Source organism: Nicotiana tomentosiformis, chromosome 7 (assembly GCF_000390325.3).
Source record: "Nicotiana tomentosiformis chromosome 7, ASM39032v3, whole genome shotgun sequence".
In the NCBI taxonomy this organism is placed as follows: Eukaryota; Viridiplantae; Streptophyta; class Magnoliopsida; order Solanales; family Solanaceae; genus Nicotiana; species Nicotiana tomentosiformis.
This window is the reverse complement of record NC_090818.1, coordinates 105,671,161-105,695,910: the sequence shown is the minus strand read 5'-3', so window position 1 is coordinate 105,695,910 and position 24,750 is coordinate 105,671,161. Positions and strand designations below refer to the sequence as shown.

Below are 24,750 nucleotides of genomic sequence, written 5' to 3'. Positions count from 1 at the left end.
TTCCGAGTTAAAAAGATAATCGAGAGCAAAATCGAACAAGTTAGAGCTTTGAAGTCTGAGTAAAAGCCCAAGGAAGTAAATCGGGGTCGAGGACTAAGTGTGGATATCAAAAATTGAAGAAACAAGATTACTCTATAAAATATACACAACCACACCGCATAGGGCGCCGTTGGGCGCGGCGTGGCTGTGCAAACTTGCCAACTCTGTCAGAAACAAGCCTCCAAAGATGTTCGCTAGCGAGCCGCGTGGGGCAGCACGCCCTGCACCGTGCTTGTATAAAATTCGTAGAGTGATTTTCCTATTTCAGCTTGAAAATGGTAGTTTCGTCCGGGATCACTCCTACTTAGTATAAATACACCAAATATACATTTTTGAAGGGACTTTTGACCTGGGAAGCTTTTGGAGAGCATTGGGGCATACAAGACATAAGATTTCATCATCTTTCCATCAATTCAATACGGGAATTTAGATTGTAACGTTAGATTGATGTTTTCTTACTCTTTAATTCTAACTGTGATGATTTTCTCCATGATTATGGAGTAGTTTCCTGTAGGGTTTGACAGATATGGTGTTTTGATTAATATTTGTGGATTTTAACTCTAGTTCTTTGCTTGAATTCGTTTATGGAGCTTTGAATTGGTTGCACCTTTATTCACCCATTTATTTAATCGAAAGAGGAACATTTTGGTGATTGTCTTTGCATTATTTTGTTTGGTTTAATTCAATAATTTTATTTAGTAATCGAAAGAGCTTGTTGAATTGTTGATTAAATCAAGTTAGGAGAATATTCGAGAGACGTTTTCCAAAAGACTAATCCATTAACGCATGCTTGCATATTTTCACAGTGCTTATATTAGTTCACTTCGTAGAGTTAAGATTTAATCGATAGAGAAATCTTGGCTACACATTTGAACTAATCATCGAGTGAATTCGTGAGAATCATTAGAACATTAGAGTGAATTGAACTAGAGTTCGATCCCAAAAAGCTATCTTACACCTATCCTGTCATAACCCTTATTTCTCCCTTTGATTATTCCGGAGTTGCTCAACTCTTGTCTTTGTGTGATCTATTGTTACTTGTTTTAGTTTTCTTAGTTAATTTTATTTATTAATCATCCCAACCAAAGTGTTAATCATCCCGAATAGCATTAAGCTATAAATTACTTGGACATTATTTAAATCCAATCCATGTGGAGACGATAATTAAACTATACTATATTTGGCTAGCGAGTATCAATTTCGTGTTGTGTTTTTCACTCGTCACCAATATGACCATTGAAATATCCTCATATGAATAGCTTTTCAATGTGCGAAATACCTCTCACCAACTCATCTAAATGCTCCCAAAAATGTCTCTTGACCTCTTCCTTCAAGACCATTTGAGAAGCGTACGCACTAATAATGTTCAAAGTAATTCCTCCAACGACTAGCTTAATTACCATCATCCTATCGTTCACCCTCCTAACCTCTACCACCTGCTCCATGAGTTCCTTATCAACTAAAATGCATACTCCATTCCTATTCCTCGAGCCTCCAGAGTACCACAATCTAAACCTGTCCACATCTCGCACCTTAGTTCCTGCCCATTTGGTCTCCTAGACACAAGCTATATTGATATCCCTCTTCTTAAGAATCTTCACGAACTCTATAGACTTCTCCGTCAATGTTTCTATATTCTAAGACTCAACTCTCATCCTAGCGACCCCCTTAGCCTGCCTACCACCCTTGCCTCCCCCCTCCCCCAAGTCCCAATCGAGGACCTAACCATAGTCTACCATCGATCACCTAAACCACTAAGATAAGTTGTATATGATCGAGGCTTACTAAATATAACAAATCAAATCTACTCCCCAATAATGAAAGGCAAACCCAGCAAATAAGAATAAGGTGTAAGCTAATCGATTAAAAAGTAAGGCTAAGAACAAGAATCTATAATAGAACAAGCAAGCAAATACGCACGAGCGAAACAAAATATAACACAATCGAAAAGATAGAACCTAAATAGTAGCAGATGTCAAAATAGTGTTTCCACCCACACTTATCCACGCGATGCTATTATTGCCCACTGACCGCCTAAAATCTTCCCCGAGTCCCTAGCTTTGACTGGCATCGCCATCAGTGACTGCTTCATCGGCAGTGGCTGCTTCACAAGTAGTAACTGCTTCTTCGTAGAGGCTGTACCTGGGAGAGAAGAGAGAGGGGGGAGAGGAGAAAAGATGAGAGGATAAAGGAAGAAAAAGAGAGGTAGAGCCGCCGATAGGGTTTTTGACAGAAGGGGAGGGGAAGATAAAGAAAGGGAGGAAAAGAGGGAGAAGATAAGAGAGAAGAGAGAGATTAGAGAAGGGGGTTACCTATTATAGTGGTCGTCGGTGTTGGGTCGCTGTTGATGTGATTTAGGGCAGTGGTGGGTAGAAAAAAGAAGTAGACGAGAAGAGCGGGAGAAAAAAAAAGAGTAGAGAGAGAGAGGGGAGAAGGGAGAAAGATGAGACAGAAATCGAGGTACCTATTGTGGTGGTTGACATTGGCTTTGGGTCACCCCCGGTGCTGCAATTAGCCATTAACAACGAAAAGGTGAATATGAGATTTTTCATTATTACTATAACAAGTGATCAAAACCTAAACATTTCTAATAAATAGTTAACTCCATTAAACTTAAAACTTCCAAAAGTGGGCTCAAACATAAAAAAAAAACGAGCATGGGAGCAGAAAAAGGCAAAAGTAGGAAACTATAAGGGGTAGTCTTTAACTTTTGGCCTCTGGGAAAGGTAACTTGACAAAATGGGCATACCCTTAAGGTTAAAAGTTTCGCACATGGGGCAGAAATTGTTAAACTTGAAATTTTTTTCAATGGTTAGGCGACCTACCACAAAATCAAAAGTTCAAGATTAGCTACTTTCAAGGTTATTTGTGTTATTGACCCGCGTGGAAGGAGTGAAGTACACAAATAGCCCTCAAAGTGGATGATACTGAATTTTTGTCCCCGATGATCCCATGAGCAAAACTTCAAGTTTAACAGGTTTTGCATCTACCTTGAAGTTCTGCCCAGAGGACAAGGAAAAGCCAAAAGTTAACGGTCACTCCAAAAAGTATCATATTTCTGCAGTTTTTTGGGGTGTTCATAAAAATCCGAAAAATTGAACCAAACCGACCAAAAAAATCGATGCTTTTTAGGTTTAGTTTGGTTTTGGTTTTGAATTTTAAAAATCGATCAAATTTAGTTTGGTTTTGGTTTTACTCAAAAAATAACCGAAAAAACTCGAACCAAACCAACTATAGAAGTAGCTATTTAAATTAATTATTACACCTATATATATATATATATATATATATATATATATATATAAAGTTTCTAAAATTTTATGGTACATATTAGTCGTTTATACATTTAGTCTAGTTTTTTACAATTATAATAATCTAATTATTTGACTTTACATTCTAGTTTGATTGGTAGTTTTCTTTTGGTAAGTACACGAATTTATTTCATGTTAAAAATAATCGATTTTTAATTGAGTACTTAATTATTCATCACTATTTGATTCAATTATCATCAATATATCTTGGTAAATGATAGATTTCTCAAAGAACAATTGGTTTGATAGTGTTACGTTAAAAATATAATCTCCGGAATATGTGTTTGGTAGTGTATGTCTCATATTTAAGAAAAAAACCGATAAATAACCGAAAAAATCGAAAAATCGACCAAAACCGACAAAAACCAAATTGATAAAAAATTAACTTAATTGGTTTGGTTTGTTTCCAATATTTGAAGAACCGACTTACTTGATTTGGTTATTTTTAGAGAAAACCCGATCCAAACCGAACCATGAACACCCCAGGTGAAAGTGTCATACTTAATGTTGGCCTTGTTGGGCATTAATTCGACCCGGCAGGTAAACGAACCATCCGAAACAAGTCGGGTAAATTATCAGAGCCCGATGGTAAGTCAAAACCTCTATCTCCTAGAGAAATGGATAAACCCTAACACCGAGAAGAAGCCATGGCATCAATCCATTTTCTTCCACAATCTCTTCCCCAACACTCTCACAATTCACTAACCCACTTCAACTTTTCCACCATTTTCTTCTCCTCTAAACTTCCCCACAGAAAAAACCCACTAAGAGCATCCAGTGGCAATGACCACTCCACCACCACCCAAGAACCCCCTAAACCCTCACCTCGTGGCCCCAAAAAATCATCAAGAACAGCTAAAAAAAGCTCAAAACCCCAAAAAGATTCAAACTTTGAAACCAACATTGAAAAATCCAACACCCAAATGGATTTCTCAAAAAATGCTGATGACAAGATTGAAAAATATGATGATGGGGTTGATTTTCCATATCCAAACCCACCTTTAGTCATCTGCTTTGGTGCAGCACAAAAGGAGTTTGTGCCAACCGTGAGAGTATCTCATGAGCAGATGCACCAAGATAAGTATTCAGAGTGGAAAATGTTACAGTGGAATCCACCTGAGTTTGTTAGAGCTCCTGGTGGGCCACCTTCTAATGTTGCTATATCCCATGTTAGGCTTGGTGGTAGAGCTGCATTTATGGGTAAAGTTGGGAATGATGAGTTTGGTCAAGAAATGGTTTTGTTAATGAATAAAGAGAAAGTGCAGACTCGGGCAGTTAAATTTGATGATAGTATGAGGACTGGATGTACTCATATGAAAATTAAGTTTGAGGATGGGAAAATGAGGGTGGAGAAAGTTAAAGAGTCTGCTGAGGATTCTTTGCTTAGCTCCGAATTGAATCTTGATGTGCTAAAAGAGGTAAATAGATTCTTTTTTATGGATAGGGTTGTAGTAACATTGTCAAGCATGTTGCTTTTTTCTATTTTTCATAGTGGTGTTTGGCTTTAAATGTTAATAGAGGATGCATGAACCTAATTTGCTTCGTGAATGAAGGTATTGGTATTGCCCTGTCTTGTGCAAAATGGAAAATGTAAGAACCCAATGGCTTCATAGATGTAGCAAATTTCCATATAAACGATTGTCAATAGGTATATTTGAGTCAGACTGTTGAAGAAGTACACCGTTTGTAGGTAGAAACTGCTGTGCAGTCACTAACAGTTTTAATGCTTTCTCCTGTTCTGAGGCTTGCCTGATCTGTTCACTCTGCTGACAGTCCTTTGTATAGATGCATTTGTTTTTGTAGAACAAATTGACTAAAGATGCATAATTCTTGTCAACCTATTTATTTGAGTTTGACATTTGTGCTAATTGTATATACTCCTTTTACTTGGAGGTAGTGAAAGTGTAGTTCCCTATTCATTAAATTCTAGCGTCCTGTCGACTAGTTGTCATTGGTAGTACTAATATTGTTATGTCGTTCCTTGTTTGACTAGTTACCTTATCTTCCCGAAACAATCAAGACTTTTAGCTTGATACTGACCGATCCTCCCATAGTGAAAGGCAATTCGATATATAATCAGTTTTCATTCTGTTGCGATCAGTAGGGAAATTTGATAAGTTGCATATTACGTGCTTTAACAAGTTTTTTGTCCGGGTGATGTTGGGACAAGTATTTTGAACAAATTTTGTTGAGCTTTTCCTTCTCTTTTGCAGGCCAGGATATTTCACTTTAATTCTGAAGTCTTAACATCTTCAACTATGCGTTCTACTCTTTTTAAAGCAATTTCATTGTCAAAGAAGTTTGGTGGCCTTGTATTTTTTGACTTGAATCTGCCGTTGCCCTTGTGGAGATCACGTGATGAGACCAGAAATTTAATCAAGGAAGCCTGGGAACAGGCTAACATCATTGAGGTCTCAAGGCAAGAGCTTGAATTTCTTCTTGACGAAGAGCATTACGAGAGGAAAAGGAATTACAGACCTCAATACTTTGCGGAGAATTTTGAACAAACCAAACAAAGAAGAGATTATTATCACTATACTCCTGAGGAAATTGCCCCCTTATGGCACGATGGAATGAAACTTTTGTTTGTTACAGATGGGACACTTAGGGTTCATTACTATTCTCCTACTTTTGATGGCGTTGTGGTTGGTACAGAAGATGTTCTCATAACACCATTCACTTGTGATAGAACTGGTTCTGGTGATGCTGTTGTTGCCGGAATAATGAGAAAATTGACGACACAACCAGAGATGTATAACGATCAAGATGTTCTGGAGAGACAGCTTCGCTTTGCAGTTGCCGCGGGCATAATATCCCAGTGGACAATTGGTGCTGTTAGGGGTTTTCCCACTGAAAGCGCCACACAGAATCTCAAAGAGCAGGTCTATGTACCATCGATGTGGTAGTTTCATAATGCCAATTCCCGGACATTGTATCTTGTAGTTTCTACTGAAAGCAGATCTTGTAATTAATCCTATACTTCACAAATAATAGGTTCTTAAGGAAGTAGATTCAGGATTATAGCCCAAATTGAACCGAAGATGCAAATCGTTTTTGTGGGTGCATGATCTTCGGAGACCAGTACATTTGCACTTGAACTGTGATCAGCCAGGAGTCATATTGATTATATTGTGCATCTCATGGTTAAAGGATGTCATTAGATTCTACAGTACTGTAACAAGTGCGAAGTTTTCGCCATTATCATTTTATGGTCGGCTTAGCTCATATTATTCACTGTAGTGTCCATGCTATCATTTTAAAAAAATGTTGAATGATTGTTGAATCAACATAATCTTCAGAAAGTACATCAGGAGGTGCTATTCCAGGGTGTTGTACTTGCTTAGTTATCTGTTTTTTCTTATCAGGCCAAGCATAATATAAGGCAAAGTTGTTTGGGACTGCTTAATTGAAGTTTTTAGATGTCACTTAATAGAACCATGTGACTTGCTTAATATTAAGTGGTTAACTGCAGTCCCCTTCAAAGTAGATGTGATTAACATGATATCACTAAAGTGGAAATATGGAGGCGTATGGACTGATCTTGCCAAATTTCATTTTCACCTTTGTATTTAATGAGTTTGGTTCTGGAGCAGAATATGTTTGGTTGATATTAGGTCGAGGGGAAAAGACGCTAGATGATTTTTTCGTATCTATCTAAGCCTTGGGGAACTAAGTTATTTGCTAGTATTGGAACAACAATTGTTACTAGTTGTTTATCCCTTTGGATTAGTTCTTAGCCTTCATGCTTATCCTAGATTAGATATAGATTTAGAGTTATCCTTTTAGTTCATATTTATCGTTCAGTTAGTTAGCTCTTGATAGAGTTTTGATTTGAATAAGTCTCCTAATTCAAGGAGTATTCTTAGGAAGACTTGTATTTAAAATGAGCTTGGCATTCAATACAGTTTTCCATCATATTCTTGAGTATTTATATGGTATCTGAGCCTATACAACTCTAACGAGCACGATCCAATTTGTTTTCTGCACCAAACCCTCCAATGACGAAAGATGGAAACACTATCAGAGTTGTCAATGCCGACAACACTACCGGTACCACCACCATCATCCAATTCAACCCGCTTCCCAACTACCTATCAAACTTAGTGGCAGTCATAATTTTGCCACTTGGAAAGCTCAGTTCTTCATTCTTATGCACGGCCATGACCTCTACGATCACCTTGATGGGTCTGCCCTGATTCCCACCCTGAGCACTACTTCTGGCACCAATACAACCCTCATCCTGCTTATACGCTTTGGTTCCATCAGGATCAACTCATCCAGAATGCTCTTATGGCGTCTGTTGACCCTACCATTGCTTCCACAGTTGCTATTGCAATCACATCCAAATTGGGACTCCTTGCACACTGCTTATGCAAACAAGTCCCATACTCGGATCTTCAACCTTCGTGACCAACTTGTACTAATCACAAAAGATACCATTCCTATTACTGAGTACCTTCAGCATATTCGGACCTTCTCTGATGAACTTGCCACTGCAGGTGCCTCGGTTTCTAACTCCGAACTTATCGTCAAGATTCTTAGTGGACTTGGCCCTAAGTTTTGTGAGATATCGGCTACCATATGAGCACGTGACACCACCATCACCTATGAGGAACTATATGAAAAGTTGCTCGATCACGAGCTCTTTATCCGACATGAGAAAAACTTAGAAAACTCATAGTCCTATCACAACAGTGGTTGCTAATCACAACAAATAGAACAACAATGTCAACAATCGCCGCCAATCCTGTAAGGCCCCGTAAAATTATACCTAAAAATCGGGGTTTCGTGGTGCCGAAGTAGACTTATGTGTTGACGAGTCAAGGGATTCTTCGCGGCGAGCAAGTTCGCCGCTGTTCGGACTTTTTGGGTTGAGCAATACGTTGGGGAGTTGAAGAAAATTTTTGGAAGTGCAGGGCGTTTCTGCGGTCGCAGAATTGATCTGCGGACCGCAGATCTGCCGCAAACTGAGGTAGAAATCTGGGCAAATTTTCGGACCATTATGCGGTCCATTATGTGGCCGCATAACCCATCGCATATCCAGCTCAAAAATTTTCGGAGGGAGATTCTGCTGCGCATTATGCGGCCGCAGAATAGGTCTGCGGGCTGCAGACCGGTCGCAGAGTGAGGTAGAAGTGCCCAGTTCCGGAGGGCCATTATGCGGCCCATTTTGCGAACTGCAAAAGCATTAGGGCTTTATTTTTTTTAATTTAATAACCCGCCCTATTTTATTTATCTAACCTAAGGGTTCATTTTGGGGGAATTACCTGACATTTTAAAGAGAAGAGAGAGCTATTCTAGAGAGAGAGAAGGGAGGACTAAGGATTTCACTACTCTACCTTGATCAAACTTTGGATTTCCATCAAAAGGAACTTGCTAAGGCTTCAAAAAGGTAAGATTTCTTCCCCCAATTCTTCAATTTCGGGTTTGGATTGATTATGGGTGATGAGGGAATATTTATCACATGCATGAGCTAATAGAGACTGTGGGGAGGTTGTTGAATTGTTGAACCACCTTGGGTGGTTTTGTTCTTAAATTGGTTGAGGGAAAGGTCGGGTCACAATCATAACAGTCCTTGCCATGCAAATTCCTCTAATCGTTCTTATAATTCCCTCCTCCTCCTCTATAGATTGGCATTGTTAGGAGTGTTGGGACATTATTGTGGCACTATGAAAAACTCTTTCGAGGTATGATAGCTAAACTCTTATTCTATCGGAATTTCCGAATCCTTGTAAAATTCTATCTTGTGTACTCGAACTTGAAACCCTACTGATGTGGGGTATTCAAACTAGTAAAATTGATTTCCGATTGGCATAACGTGTTAGAACCCTCGTGTGTTAATGGATCACGTTCGGGGGTTCGAAAACCAAGTCTGGACATCAAAAAATGAGAAAACAAATACACCCTGAGAAAATTGCACTACCGCTCCGCGGGCCTCATAGCGCTAGTGCAATTTTCCTGCAAAGTGAAAAAAACTCAATTTATGGCCAAATTTACACTACCGCGCCGCATGGGGCAGCGCGGGGCATGGCGCGGCAGAGCAAAAAGTGGCTAGAAATGATTTTTTGGAACGTTCTGGAATTCCCTACATGCGCGTCGTATGGGGCTATTTTTGCTTAATTATGTCATACCCCTTTTGGGAAGAAGATCTTGTATGAAATCAATGTGATTATACACTTATTTCTCACATGATGAAACCTTATGAACTTACACTTGCTAAGGCCAAAGGTGCCAAATGGTTGATTTAAAAGGGAACTCTTTCGTACAAACTATTATTATTTTGAGAATTCGAGAAGTGGCATTGTGAATACACCTCCACCCGCATACATTGGGGTGAGACGACATGGCCGCTTTGTGTAGAGTTGTGGTATTATGAATACACCTCCACCCGCATACATAGGGGTGAGGCGGTAGGGACGCTTTGTGTAAAGTTTGTGGCATGGTGAATGCACCTCCACCCACATACATTGGGGTGAGGCGGCGGGGCCGCTTTGTAGAGTTTCTGGTATTGTGATTTCACCCCACCCGCATACGATGGGGTGAGCCAGCAGGGCCGCTTTGTGTAAAGGTAGTTGTAGAGGATCCTCGACTTAAGAATTTATAAATATTATTGAAAGCTCTTAATAAATTTGCTATGGCTTTAACGGCCAACTAAGCCTTTTATTGTTACCATGATTCATTCCATGTTATAATTTCAAGTCCTTGCATATGTTTTGTTTTCATACTAGTACTATTTGACATGTACTAACATCCCTTTTGTCGGGGGCGCTGCATCTTTAATGGATACAGGTGGTTTCATAATAGATGGCATTGATCAATGATAGTAGCACACCCTCTCCTCAGCTGACTTGGTGAGCCCCACTTCATTTCGGGGTCATGTATCTCTTGTTCCATGTCCATAGTATTTTGAGGGATAGCCGGGGCCATGTTGCCGGCTCTGTCGTAGTAGTCTTTTGTTTCTGTTAGAGGTTCCGTAGACATAGTGTGGGTTGTATCCTATTTTGGGAAGGTTGAACTAAACTTGTTGTAATCATATCATCTGTCCCACTTTAATTATGACTATATAAGGTACTGTTTTGGAGACTTGTTAATGACGTAACTTATGGAAATGAACTAGTATTATTCACATGACCTTTTACTGTCTAATTAATGAAATGTATTATTCTTTTTATTCATGGATAAGTTGGGTAGACAGCACTGTGCAGGCTTGCTCGACCGGGGTAACTTTGTTGAGCGCCGGTCGCGCTCCCCGAGATCAGGGGGTGACAAATCCTACAACAATAACTCTCAACCGGTATCAATCCTAGCACTGTGAATAAGGTTATAGATTTCCTTGCTTCTCGCTTCTCAATTAAGGATTTGGGAAACCTTCATTACTTTCTTGGTGTTGAGGTGATTTGAAGTTCAGATGACATTATTCTCTCTCAAGCAAATTATGTCAATGAAATATTAAGTGCGGAATTGATGTCTGACTACAAATGTGCTAAAACACCAATGAGTAACTCCGAGTTACTCAAACTCAATGATGGTCCTGACCTTACAGATGCAACTCGCTATCGCCGAGTCCTAGGCAGATTCGATATCTGTCTTTTACAAGGTCGAACATTTCCTATGCGGTCAATAAATTGTCCCAGCTTATGCAATCGCCATCGGACCTACATTGGAAAGCTGTGAAACGTGTTCTCAGGTATCTTCGTGGTACAATCTAGTTTGGTTTCCGTGTGTCCCCAAATTTTATTTTAATCTGCACATTTATTCTGATGCCGACTGGGCTGGAGATCTCACTAATAGATCCTCTACATCTGGCTATATTCTGTTTCTTGATCGAAACCCTATCAGTTGGTCTTCAAAAAAGCATAAAATTGTGGCTCGCTCATCAACTGAAGCTGAATATAGAGTTGTTGCCAACGCTCTTGCTGAGCTGTTATGGGTGAGAAACCTATTGATTGAGATGAAGCTTCCTGTCAAAGACACTCCCGCAATCTACTATGACAACATTGGTGTCACTTACCAAAGCGAGAATCCGGGCCTTCATAGTCGCATGAAGCATGTTGAGGTGGACTTTCACTTTGTGTGCAACCATGTTCAACAGAAGGGGGTTCAAGTTGTTCATATTCATTCTGCTGACCAACTAGCTGATACGCTCACCAAGCCACTTGCCAAACCAACCTTTGACCGAAATCTGTTCAAGTAAGGCTTAGTTACACATCGCCTAACTTGAGGGGGGCGTATTGGAACAACATTTGTCACCAGTTGTTTATCCCTTTGGATTAGTTCTTAGCCTTCATGCTTATCCTAGATTAGATATAGATTTAGAGCTATCCTTTTAGTTCATATTTATCATTAAGTTAGTTTGCTCCTGATAGTGTTTTGATTTGAAATTCAAGGAGTACTATTAGGAAGACTTGTATTTAAACTGAGCTTGGCATTCAATATAAATACAGTTTTTCATCATATTCTTGAGTGTTTCTAGCTAGGGCTTGTTAAGTTCTTTCTTGGATAGTAGCAGAACTTGCTTTATGTTTGTCTAGTACATTATAAAGGAAACAAGAGTGCTTTCAAGAAAAAAGATGGCATAAAACCCATGCATTATTTCCATATAAATAAGCCAAACTCTCAAGTCTCGTTTGTCGACCCTATGATTGTAGCGTGATACCCTTCTCAGTATTAAATTGTCTCACATGGTCCATACTGTTAACTCTTCACATAGTCTGAGGTAAACTTTTCCTAAATGCCTTGCTCTTGCAGGTAGATATCTAACCTCAGTATCTATTGTGCTTTTTCGGTATGCCCCAGTCATAGTAATTTTATTTTATGTTAAAGTCTACTAAACCAAACCAGAGGGGGGAGAGAAGCGCTACTTTTCAATATTTTACGTGACATCTCAAATTTTTGCTCTTCTTGTTTCTTAACTCGTATTCAAGATATTTCCTTGAACTCGCTTTTCAATAATTGTTACCAGCAAGTAATGATTATAATACTGTTATGTACTGACAGGCTTAAAATCTTGAATTGGGCTTGAAGTATCACTTCTCATATCAGGCTAGACCTCTTCAGCTGAGCTCGAGCCCTGGATACGCTTTATTAACACATCAAGAAATGGTCACCCGAATTTTTCGGTCTAGTAATATCTGCACTATTTACATTCAATTATGCGGAGAGGAATGGCAATGGGGCGGGGCGGGGCGGGATTCAGGGATCGCGGGACGGGGCGGGTTGAATTTTTTGCGGGTTTGCCCCGTAACCGTCCCGCCCCGCCCCGTTTTCCATCCCTAATTATGCCCGGAAGGCACGGTCGAAGCGCGCGTCCAGCGTATTTCTTCGATGACATGCTATAGGCTAATTTTGCCTATCCGTTGTGAACCCTATTAAACTAGTAGTTGGTAGAAAAGTTTGTCATGGAAATCTAAGAACTGAATAAAGTGGCTAAATCTTTATTTTCAAGGCGCTTAAACAGTTAAACTTTTGCAAATTGGTAGGACCACTATTTACTGTTGTCATGCAAATTATTTCGTATGAATGGCTATCTTTACCATAATAGCTTGCGAATGCACTGTTTTTTCGTATGAATGGAGTTGCAAAATTAGCTGCGGAAAATTATTGATTTTCCTCGCCAACTCATTTTACTCCGATGGAAGGAAAATATTTTCCGTATCAAAAGAGAGGAAAATATTTTCCAAAACTCTTCTTCAACCTTCTCTACCATATTTCTCATCCTCGCAACCCCTCACACCCCACCCATAACCCACCCCACCATACCCACCCACCCTCCCCAACTCTGCCCTACCACACCCTAAATATAAATGTTATTAAGAATATTTTCTTTTCATTTTATAAATAGAGTACTTTCTTTTTAATTCCAATAAAATGAGTATTTCTTTCCATAATGTAAAAAAATATTCATTCATTTCAATAAAAAAAAGTATTTTATTTTCATGATGTAGAAAAAGTATTTTCTTACACTTCAACAAAAAAATACTTTATTTTTATGATGTAGAAAAAATATTTTCGTTCATTTCAACAAAATGATGTAATAAAAAGTATTTTCTTTCATTTCAATAAAATGAGTATTTTCTTTTCATGATATAAAAAAGTATTTTCTTTCATTTCAACAAAAAAGTACTTTCTTTTTATGATGTAAAAAAATTATTTTCTTTCATTTCAACAAAATAATATAATAAAAAGTATTTTCTGTCATTTCAATAAAATAAGTATTTTCTTTTCAAGATATAGAAAAAATATTTTCTCTCATTTTAACAAAATGAGTACTTTTTCAAGTTGTAAAAAGAGTACCTTTTTTTTTTTAGTTATGTAGCACAAATTTTAACGTTATTTTTGCGTGAAAAAGTAAAGCAACACATTAGTACCTTTGAGTTTGTATGAAGTTTTAAAAGAATAATTACTCTCGAAGAAAATAGAGTTCTCAAAACGCTGGGTATTTGGGGTTTGTGGGGGAGGGGGCATAGGAAATATGAGGATTTGGGGAAGGGGGTAAGGAAAGTAGTATAAAAAATTATTTTTCTAAAAAATATTTTCTAAAACAAACACTAGAAAATATTTTTCAGAAAAAGTTTTTCATTCGCCAACCAAACAAGGTAAAATAAGTGACAAAACTACTCATTTTCGAGGAAAACATTTTCTAGTTCGTACCAAACACCACCCTAGTGTGCAAGAGTCTTATGCTATGACACTCTTCTACGGACCAACGCCTGCTATTTTATTTGATTGAAAAAAAAAATCATCTTGAAAAAGATGCACAAGACACATAATATGGGTTTTCTTAAACGTAGTGGAATAAACAGACAGATTAAAAATATAAGTGTAGAAAAAGTTAGAATTAAGAGGATTTTACCGCCCATTTAATAAAATGAGCCTTACAAACGCTTTCCTTTGCTTGCTAGTGGGGCAGTTACGAGCTATTACCGGAATTCTTTTGTTACATGAAAGCTACTTTTCTCTACCTTTGAGGCAAGCGGTATCACGGGACAATACTTTGTCCAATAATTATTAAATATATATAAATAAATTTATTAAAACGAAAATATAGCTCCAAATATAAAGATACACTTGAATGCAGATGGCTTCATATCTCCGTAGGGGTAAAGGTTTTGAAACCTGCTCATGGTGTTTTAATTAATATGATTTGAGGTTTTTCTTCTTTTAATATGAAGTCATTATAGTGACGCCATTTAATAAAAATCTAATGATTGCACGATTCGAATCTCAATGGAAATAAGCTCGTTCTTCTACATTTAAATTCCGAAGGTGTACCCACTGCGCTGTTACCATTAGCACAAACCCTGAGGGTGGAATAATCCATCTAGTTCTTTAAGCTAAAAATGAAAGGCAACGCAAAATAACTGTCTAGTAAAAGATGACAAAAAAGAGTTAATTGTGCAACTGTGTACAAAGACCTGTATATCATTTTCATGAATCGGTATACATATGAATCCGTGTTGAACCTAATGTGTAAACTAATTACAAAACCAACTGGAACAAAATAAAAATAATAAATGAATTAAAATTCTATACTCCACACCTAAAGAATAATTTGAGTATATCTCTGTATATGCTTTCTTTTTGTCCATCTTATAAACCAAACCATCTCTGCTTCCAAGCCCTGCTTGCTTGCTACAATAATCTCTCTTTGTTTCTGCTCGCCGCGCAGCGTGAAGGGCAAGTAAAAACCCGACATCTGGCAGCCCCTTATAGGCCAATTTGTAGAATTATGGTACTGATATTGGACTAATCTACCAAATTATGAACATACAAATCCCTATCTTTGTGAAGCAACCCTTAAACTTGGTCTCTTGTTGAGTTGCTGTTTACTGGCTTCCTCTTCAGATCTATTACATAAACAACCTGGTAAAGGATTTGCATAAAAGTTCTCCTCTAATCTTGGTGATTCACCAGCTTGTCTGAGGTAAGGAGCTCCTAATCTATTGGATTGTAAGACCTTAACTTGTGAAGCAAACTCTTCCCAAGAGATCGCACCCTTATCCAACAAGTCGATTAATCTTACAAAGTTGAATCTGAAAATAAAGACGAGACAAAAACATCATAATTTTGATCAAAGTTAAGGGGTGGAAAGGGAAGTTAATAAAGTATCAAGGATGATAACAAACCTGTCGGGACTAATGGTCTTTCGAAATCCTTCAAACTTTCTATGACCTTGCACAGCCTTCGCCATATTGCCATCATATGTGTAAACAAAAACATCACTTTCGAGGGCTACCATATAGTCTACAGCAGCAAGACGGTTTTGATAGTTCTTGAAAGCCTCGAGTTCTTCTTTTGTTGCGAGGGTTGAGTGAGAGAACACATTCGGATAGTGTGAACGAAATTCATCCATACTGTTGTTGCCATAAATTTCCCCTGCAACAATGTATATTCTGGTCGTGGAGGGATAGCCCATCGCCTTAAGAAATAAGGCAGCCTCCCTCGGGGACATAGGGCAGCCCCCTTGCAGTCGCTTTTCCTTGCTGTTTATCTCTTTCTCTTTCCAATGTTTCACTTCGTACCTCATTTTACGAAGTTCTTCAGCCTCTTCAGCTGTCAAATTGTTGCTGCAGCCAGTAAAGGCTAGCATGTCTTTTTCATATCTGCACGTTCGAGCAAATATGCTAAGTTACTCATCGATCAATGGTTGAGAAAATGTCAAAGAAAAACCAAGTGTTTGATAGATTACCTTAAATGGAGAGCAATATATGGTTCACCATTATCTCTAAGTCTATCCACCAACTTCTTTCCAAAGTCCTCTATCTCATTCGTGTAACGCAGAGCCTGATAATTTGCTCTACAGCGAAGCCTTTGAATAGACGATGCTAGGCCATTGTTAGCAAGTCTTGAATCTGTGTGGGTAAATTGAATTACCTTATGCTTCTTTAGTAAATGAAGTATCTCTCCTCTATAGTAACTAGCCTGCGATGAAAGCATCATATTTTAGCTTTCGCCACGAAAACTATAAGCTAAATCTAGCACATTAGTAGTAGATTTTTTTTACAAACCTTTGACCAGGACACAGGTGCCTTGTGAAGGGGTTTCACAGCTGCATATTTTGGTGGCAAAGACTCAACAATCTCAATATCATCCTTTAAAACTTCAATGAAGTGTCTCCAGTCAAAAATATCTTTAAAATCACTGCAACAAACGAGAAAATATTAGAACGAAAATGAAGAGGCCCTAAAAAGGGGATCAGGAGAAACTAAAGAGTAGTACCTAGTATCTGTCCAAAAGGATTCGTGATCAAGAGAAGGAAGAACCAGAGTAGCATTCATTATTTTTGCAATAGCCACCATATCACATATCTGCAGTAATCCACTAAACATAATTAGCAATACATTTTAGCTTCGCGATTAGCTAAAAACCATTAACAGAATAGCTTAATGATTGTGGCATACAGCTTTTCACTTACCCCTGTTCTCATTTGGTTTAATCCTCCATTCGCATGAACTAAGATATAGCCATTCGTCGATGAGCCAGTTCCTGAAATAATTTCCAGGTATCAGAATGCATAAAGAATAAACTTCACAATTAACACCAAATATGTTCAAAACATCTACCATATTTACATACTTATGCGATTCCTTGGACGAGAAATGCATTGGTAATGATTATCACTGTTTGGCTTCATCCATATTTCTGGTACCTGTCAAAGCAATCCATACAGACTAGTTAGTTAAATGTCTTCATTTCACCTTATCTTTTTTTGGTCATATGCAGCTTAGTCCACAAGTAAACAACAAGAGCTGTAATAAGTCTGGATTTAGGAAAATTTTGAAAAAACAAATAGAGCACAGAAACTAGAACTACATATGTATATGTCTCAGTTTGCTGAACAGTTGAAGATGAGAGTAACCGGTAATCAGTGGCGAAACCTCAAGAGTATTCAAACTTAAAATAAGTGAAAAAAATCCTCCGACAAAGAGAGTTCAATATATGTTGTATACCTCTAAAACCTACTAATATTTTACCTATATACGCATGTCACTTGACCACCCTTTTAAGACATGTAGCTTCGCCCCTGCCGGTAACTACTTCCTATGTTTACATCAAATTGAACAATTAAACCTTAACAGTTAAATGTGCGTGGAAGACACGTCTTCGGTATAAATTTTATACTGAAATTATACTATGAGAAATAGCATATACGCGTCGAGGTGCATACAAGAAAACTCGAACGCTACCTTTATCTTTTCTTAAAAAGGAAGAAGAAATAAAGAAGGCTAAGGGATATAACGGTCAACTAATCATTAGACAGCCACCACCACAGTCAACATTGCCAATAACCAACTGGCAAATGTTCACAATATTCCACACTGTTTTTGTTGCCGCCCACTTACTTGGATTTTACCGAGTCAAACAATGAACAGAGATATCCCCAACCTCTCAATTTACCCACTCAGTTAAAAATTAAAAAGGTAAAAGAAAAAAAAAAAAAAAATCTTCCATCCTGAAAATTAGTGCTCCCAAAACTCTCTCCTTTCAGAGAATTCATGACAAAATACAGAGAAAATTTGAGTTACTAACGAAAGTTTCTATCTTTCATTCTTCAACCCAAAAAATATAAACAAAACGCAAAAATTACAGCTCTCATTTTCTAAAAATTGGATTACACAAACACCAAACTAAATTTGGGTAATTAAAGATTCAACCTTTAATTCTTCTTTTCCATATTTTTCAGAATTCTAAATAAGAATAAACATTAAAGCTCTCATTTTCTAAAAATTGGATTACACAAACACCAAACTAAATTTGGGTAATTAAAGATTCAACCTTTAATTCTTCTTTTCCATATTTTTCAGAATTCTAAATAAGAATAAACATTAAAAAAAGGGGGGAAAAATTAAAATCAATACTTACAGGTATTTCTTTCATCTGACGTTTTCTCACAAAATCCCCAGCAGCAGCAGAAGAAGAAGAATCCGTTTCAGAAACTACCTTTTGAGCATTAGCCAAAATATCATTCTTGAAATTATGTAAAACAAAAATACCATTCTCTCTTCTCATTAAATTCCCATTTATATCTTCTACATTGCCACTCATCATCATAAAAGAAAACTTGAAAAATACAGATGCCACCATAAAAAAAAGCAGCAAACCAAAAACTGTACGGCCCATATTCTTCCTTGATCTCAAAGATTGCATAATTGTACCAACGTTTAAAACCCATTCTTCTACTCTAAATACAATATTTTCTGGTACTTTTTTACGTACCAAAAAATATTTTATTAACGGATGATGATGATGGTGATGGTGATAATGAAGAATATTGGTGTTGATAATTTCAGTGTTATTATCATTATTATCGGAGAAAACATTATAATCTGATGAGGCTATATGTTGTGTACTGTGATTTGATGATTTTTCGGGGTCCGTCATGGAGTCGGTGATACGGCGACGGTGGTGGGTGGTGGGTGCGGTGGCTACGGGGATAACAGTGGCGGAATTGGTGGTGCTGGTCGTCGTGGTGGTGGTGCCACCGGTTGACATTTCACGAGAGGAATTTGTATGACTAGTGTTTACAAGGAAACTAAAGAAAGTCAAAAAAAGAATATTTTTTGTGAGAAAATTATATGAGAGAGAGAGAAGAGGATTTTCCAATATGCGAACCGTTGCTTTGTTTGTGAGTATATATTTACAGGGTGGTGGGGTTGGGGTGGGGAGTGGGGGTTGGAAGATTAGTGGGGTGGTTCCTTGCTTTTTTTCCTTGTGGGTCTTATTTTATTTTATTCTATCAATTACTTTCGCATGAGAGGTTTTTCAATTTCAATAAAAAGAAATGACTTAAATTATATCTATTGATAGTTTAAAAATATTTTAGTTAGCAGTATATTTTAACGAATTAATTGTCCTTTTTATTAGTATTACTAATTAATATTTATCAGGAAATACGTATAATTATCTGAGAAGTGACTTGAATACGTATTATTAGAACTTAAACTCAAAAGAATTTTTTTTTACCATAAGTAACAACTAACGACCACCTTGTGATTGGGAATAATGTTTAAAAAAGGGAAAAAAATACTTTTAACAGATACAAAATTTGCCCTTAAAATTTATGGTCTTATGATATTTTCATGCCTATGAAAATAAAGATAAAACGATGTTACGGAGTATTTAATATGAAATAGAGGTGATATTATGTTCCAAATACTGAAAACGAATTAATAATGAAAAATTATAAAGTTGATATCAATTAATTAAAAATTAAAACTTTGTTAATTGATTAAATGTTTTACATTGTGAAAAGATTTTACTAACTTTTTTTATTTTTCTGAGACAAAAAAGAAATCAGTGAATAATTGAGTTTTGGAGTCAATAGGACTGAATATTTGTAGTACGGTTTGTCTCCAATCAAGAAAGGACTTTATCAAACGTTAAAATCCTGAAAAAAAGCTATGTCTGAAATTGGACTCTTTTGGAAAGTGAATCTGTCATCTTAGAAAGTACTTTCTCCATAAGATGAAAATGTAACTGCCCTTTATAAATAAAATGCGCCTGTGGTAAATTATTGGGCGACATTTGCTTTTGTGATTCATTATAGATATTATTTTAGTTATATGATATTTTTTTCACAAAAATTAATAAAAAAATATCATATGAGATTTTTGTAAAATTGCTTTTGTTATTTAAACTGTAAGTGAACATAAAAGATTATTTTTTTCTAATATTTATTTTTAACGGAATATTTAATTTTATAATACATTACACATGTTACTTATTTTTATGACCATTTATAAAAGAAGTCAGTAAAAATTCGACATCGGAGATCTTTAAATAAAATGCATAAGATGTGTGTTTATAATATCATTTTCTTCTATTTAAATTGTACGTAGGAGATCATTTCCTCAATAGAAATTGGGGAGATTCAATCTAATTGTCGTCGCTATAAATTTTTTAAGAACTTGAATTATGCCTTCTTAAATACTTCCTGATGTTCCAAATGTTGGCCGTCACTGTCAACTACGTCTACTTTAAAATATTTGTAATTTTAACATAGTAAGAAGTCATTTATACGTTTGTAATTAAAAAAAATTGTATTATTTTAAATAATAAACTATTAAATAAGTAAGACATTTAGCGCGAGATAAAATATAGTTTAGACAAATACTTTATATTATAGCTTTAAAAACTTAAGTGCTTTTTATGGCTCTTAAAAGATTAAAGCGTCTTTCTTACGGGAAAAGTCTCCTTAGGGCAAAAGATGTACAATTTTCTGAACTTTTAATATATTATTTTTCCTCTTTCTTTTTGTTTTTTCGTCTTTTCTTTGTGGAGGGAGAAAAACATGGTTACTTGATACAGGAGATAAGACAACGAATTACTCTGCATATCGACCAAAATTAAAATTAGTTAACGTATTAATTGTGGAAACTCTCATGAATGTTACTCAACCCCCACCCCCTCGCTCTAAAGGAAATGAACCAGTATTGCTTAAGGCAGCTACATTTTTGGTTTAAAGAATTCTGGAGCAATTTATGACTACAATACGATACAAAAACTTATGACACGCTATTATTAGTTACGGAAAAGAAGTGAACATTTGTTTGATTTCACATAGTAATAACCTATAATGCATTTTTAGTGACTATGGATCCCACAAGAATTGTGTTAGGATCCAAATAATAAGGTGTCATGCGGAAGCTAGTAAAGCAAACCTTGAACAATGATAAATCAGACAACAAAAGAAAAATATACCAAAAGAGACACAAACATTAACGTGGTTCGGTCAATTGACATACATCCACAGGCGGAGATGAACAATCCACTATATAAAAGAGAGTACAAAATATCGAGAGAACAACCTCACGAAGAGGCCAACACAAGTGACACTCTAACACTTGTCCCAAAAAGTTCTCCTCCTTAAACAAGGCTCTCAAACCCCTTATAGCTACATTGTGGATGCTACTAAAAAAGAAGGAAGGATCCTCAATTTATAGAAGTCCAAACCTTTTCCTCCGAGAAAAGGGATTAGCCAAATATGGGAGATTTATAATTTCCTTCCAAGAAAAGAAAAACTCAATGATGATAAATATGTTGTCCTTTCATTCAAGAGATAGGAAAACTAAATATGGTAAGAAAATCAGGACAAACCAAACAATTCCTTGTTAGGCTAAACTAACACAAATACACTCTTAGTATGATGTGATATTGTCCGTTTTGGGCCAAGCCTGCACGGTTTTTCCCAAAAGGCCTCACAATATTAAGAGATCTCTATACCTTATATGCATGCTCCCAATCTTTTCAGCTACCAATGTGAGACTTTGTTCGCACACCCAACAATCTCCCTCTCGAACTAAATTCCATGTGGCTTACTACCATGATTCACGAGTCTCCCCTCGAACTAAGTTCCATGTAGCCCATTGCCACAATCTACGGGTCAATTTTTGAGATTCACTGTGTGCCACCCAAATTGTTAGAGTATTATGGCAACCGAATTCGGCAACTAGCTTCTTCTTGTGTGCGCGTCGGCCCGCACCATCACTTTGCGGTCTCTATACTCGTCCTACTAAACATGGATTTTGATACCAGTTGTTGAACTTAAACAACCCAAAGATACTCTTAACATGATGTGATATTGTATGCATTGGGCCAAGCCCACAGGGTTTTTCCCAAAAGACCTCACACCATTAAGAGTATCCAAAGCCTTATAAGTAAAATCTTTTTCCTTTCTACTTTCCATGTGGAACTTTGTTCACACACATCCAACAATCTCCCCCTTGAACAAAGTTTCACATGACCCATTACTGTTAATGGGCTAATTTGAAGATTAAATGTATGTCACCCACATGATCAGAGTATTTACGATTACCGAAGCCCAAAGAGAGGCTGTGTATGCGTCTTTGAAGCTATGGGTAAAGGTAGTGAACTGACCCATAGAAGGGAAAAGGCACTAAGTCGGGCCCCCACGCCCCACTCTGCCATCTCCATAGTTTTTCCGCCAAACCATTGGCTGTGATACCAGTTGTTAGGCTAAAATGCCCCAAAAGATACTCTTAACATGGTGTGATATTTTCCGCTTTGGGCCAAGCCCGCACAGATTTCTCCAAAAAGCCTCATACTATAAAGAGATCCCTACATCTTATATGAAGGCTCCCAATATTTTCAACTACCAATGTGAGATTTTGTTCGCACACCCAACAACTCTAACGGATTTGTTTTTGAAGGTTTTTGTTAAAATCTAGCCCTAAGTTCCGCCATTAACGAGCTCGAGTTAGCTGAGGAGAGAATCAGAGTGAGGCAGAGAGATGAAAATGAATTTTCGCTATTAGCTGCCTTAATGACAAAATGAGTTGTACACGGTCTATTTGTCCTAACATTTCTGTAACCAACTTAACCGACTAACAGTAAGAAAACTAACAACTAATTTCCTAACTAACTATCTTCTAGAAGAGTACAACATAAATACATGAATGTACTATCATTTACAACTCTTCTAATTTCAACACTCCCCCTCAAGTTGAGAATGAGAAAATGTCTTTCATTCCCATCTTGAAGATTAATGTTGCATGTTGCTGATGCCCAAGTGCCTTGGTCATCATATTTGCTGGTTGTTCTTGACTAGCAATATAAAATGTCTTGATCAGCCCTTCTTGAATTTTTTCTTGGATGAAATGGCAGTCTATTTCTATGTGTTTTGTCCTCTCATGATACATAGGATTTGCAGTAGTTTGCAATGCTACTTTATTATCACAGAACAACTTCATGGGCAGTTTCAGATTCATATTCAGCTCTTTCAACAGACCTCTCAACTACACAAGTTCAGCCACTGTGTGTGACATGCTTCTGTACTCAGCCTCAGCTTAGCTTTTAGATATAGTGTGCTGCTTCTTGGCTTTCCAGGATATGGTTGAACTTCCAAGCTTAATGCAATATCCAGGAACAAACTTTCTTGACATAGGACATGAGGCCTAGTCAGAGTCACACAATGCTTCTATTTCTTCACTGTTGTCACTCGACATTAACAATCCTAGCCCTGGTTCCTTCTTAATGTACCTTACTACATGAAGTATTGATTCATAATGAGACTTCTTAGGTGCATGCATAAACTGACTTAAGGACTGCATTGCATATGAAATACCAGGTCTTGTTATTGTGAGATACAAAAGCTTCCCTATGAGCCTTTGGTAACTCCCCCTGTCCTCCAGTAATTCATCTCCTTTATATGTGTTTGTGCATGCATCAAACACAGTGCTTGTCAACTTCAAGTTCTGCTCCATTGATGTCTCTTTAAGTTTAGAGCCTGCTAGACCTGCATCAGATATCATTTCTAAGGCATATTTTATTTGAGACATGAGGATTCCCTCCTTTGACCTAGAAAACTCTATGCCTAAGAAGTATCTGACTTCTCCAAGTTCCTTCATATTGAAATGTTGATGCAGAGATTTCAGAGCAAGTTTTATTTCTTGCGGATCATTTCCTGTAATAAGAAGATCATCTACATAGACAAGTATTAATACAAACTTGTTATCCACATTCTTAGAGTACAATGAATAGTCATGTTTACTTTGCTTAAAACCATACAGAGACAAGGCTTGGGACACCTTCAAATTCCACTATCTAGATGCCTGCTTTAGCCCATATAGGGATTTGAGTAGCCTACAAATCTTATGCTCCTCTTGGCTACTAAATCCTTGGGGTAAAGTCATGTAAACTTCCTCTTCAAGATCCCAATTCAAAAAAGTATTTTGAACATCCATTTGAAACACATGCCAGTGTTTAAGAGCTGTAGTGGCAATGACAGCCCTCACAATGGTTAGCTTGGCCACATGAGAAAGTATCATGGAAATCCAACCTCTCATGCTGTGTAAAGCCTTTAGCAACCAATATGGCGTTGAACCTCTCTACAATGCCATCTGTCTTGTATTTTATTTTAGATACCCATTTGCAACAATGGGTATCTTTCCAACATGTAAGTCAACTACAAACCAAGTATTGTTTTGTTCAAAAGCCTCAATTTCAAGCTTTATAGCTCCAACCCACATGGCATCCTTAGTAGCTTGATGAAAAGATTAGGGTTCGATGCCAGTAGAGAAGGAAGCATAAAATGTTCTAAAAGAAGCAAAAAGGTGAGTATAGGACACAAACTGTTGAATAGGATGAGAGGTAGAAGAACTGGATGGCAGGGGTGGATGGACATAGTCAGTCAACCAAATTAGTGGCTTACTAGTCTACCTGACTTTCTAGGCTGAGAAAGGACAGGTAAAGCAGGAAGACCAAGATCAGTTAAAGTAGCATGGTCAATGGGAGAAGGAGAAGGCAATGTGTATGATGGATTACATTCTGTAGAAAGAGGTGAGCTGGTAGTGAGTGGAGAATTGTTAGGCTCTGAAGGTGAAACTGGTATGTTGGTAATTGGTGTTGAAGGAGGTGAAGTAGGTGTTTCTAGTATAAAAGA

The 24,750-nt window shown here is 37.3% G+C and overlaps 2 protein-coding genes across 2 annotated transcripts; one reads left to right on the top strand and one right to left on the bottom strand.

Annotated features, from left to right (window-relative positions):
* Nucleotides 1–3,925: 3,925 nt before the first annotated feature.
* LOC104119441 (fructokinase-like 1, chloroplastic) lies at nucleotides 3,926–6,584 on the top strand. The gene is made up of 2 exons (XM_009630956.4): nucleotides 3,926–4,768; nucleotides 5,564–6,584. Exons 1-2 carry the CDS (start codon nucleotides 3,998–4,000, stop codon nucleotides 6,254–6,256), a joined length of 1,464 nt encoding a protein of 487 aa, XP_009629251.1. The 5' UTR covers nucleotides 3,926–3,997; the 3' UTR covers nucleotides 6,257–6,584.
* Nucleotides 6,585–14,738: 8,154 nt separating this feature from the next.
* On the bottom strand, nucleotides 14,739–18,964 carry LOC104119440 (O-fucosyltransferase 19). The gene is made up of 8 exons (XM_009630955.4): nucleotides 18,213–18,964; nucleotides 16,926–16,998; nucleotides 16,765–16,835; nucleotides 16,569–16,657; nucleotides 16,358–16,490; nucleotides 16,039–16,271; nucleotides 15,476–15,952; nucleotides 14,739–15,382 (listed from the first exon to the last, which is right to left on the bottom strand). Exons 1-8 carry the CDS (start codon nucleotides 18,840–18,842, stop codon nucleotides 15,127–15,129), a joined length of 1,962 nt encoding a protein of 653 aa, XP_009629250.1. The 5' UTR covers nucleotides 18,843–18,964; the 3' UTR covers nucleotides 14,739–15,126.
* Between the last annotated feature and the right edge of the window lie 5,786 nt (nucleotides 18,965–24,750).

Coding starts and splice junctions, on each gene's coding strand:
- LOC104119441 (XM_009630956.4), top strand. CDS start 3,998: ATGGCATCAATCCATTTTCTTCCACAATCTCTTCCCCAACACTCTCAC. Junction 4,769..5,563: donor ATCTTGATGTGCTAAAAGAG/GTAAATAGATTC, acceptor TCTCTTTTGCAG/GCCAGGATATTTCACTTTAA.
- LOC104119440 (XM_009630955.4), bottom strand. CDS start 18,842: ATGTCAACCGGTGGCACCACCACCACGACGACCAGCACCACCAATTCC. Junction 16,836..16,925: donor TCGTCCAAGGAATCGCATAA/GTATGTAAATAT, acceptor AAATTATTTCAG/GAACTGGCTCATCGACGAAT. Junction 16,491..16,568: donor TCCTTTTGGACAGATACTAG/GTACTACTCTTT, acceptor CGTTTGTTGCAG/TGATTTTAAAGATATTTTTG.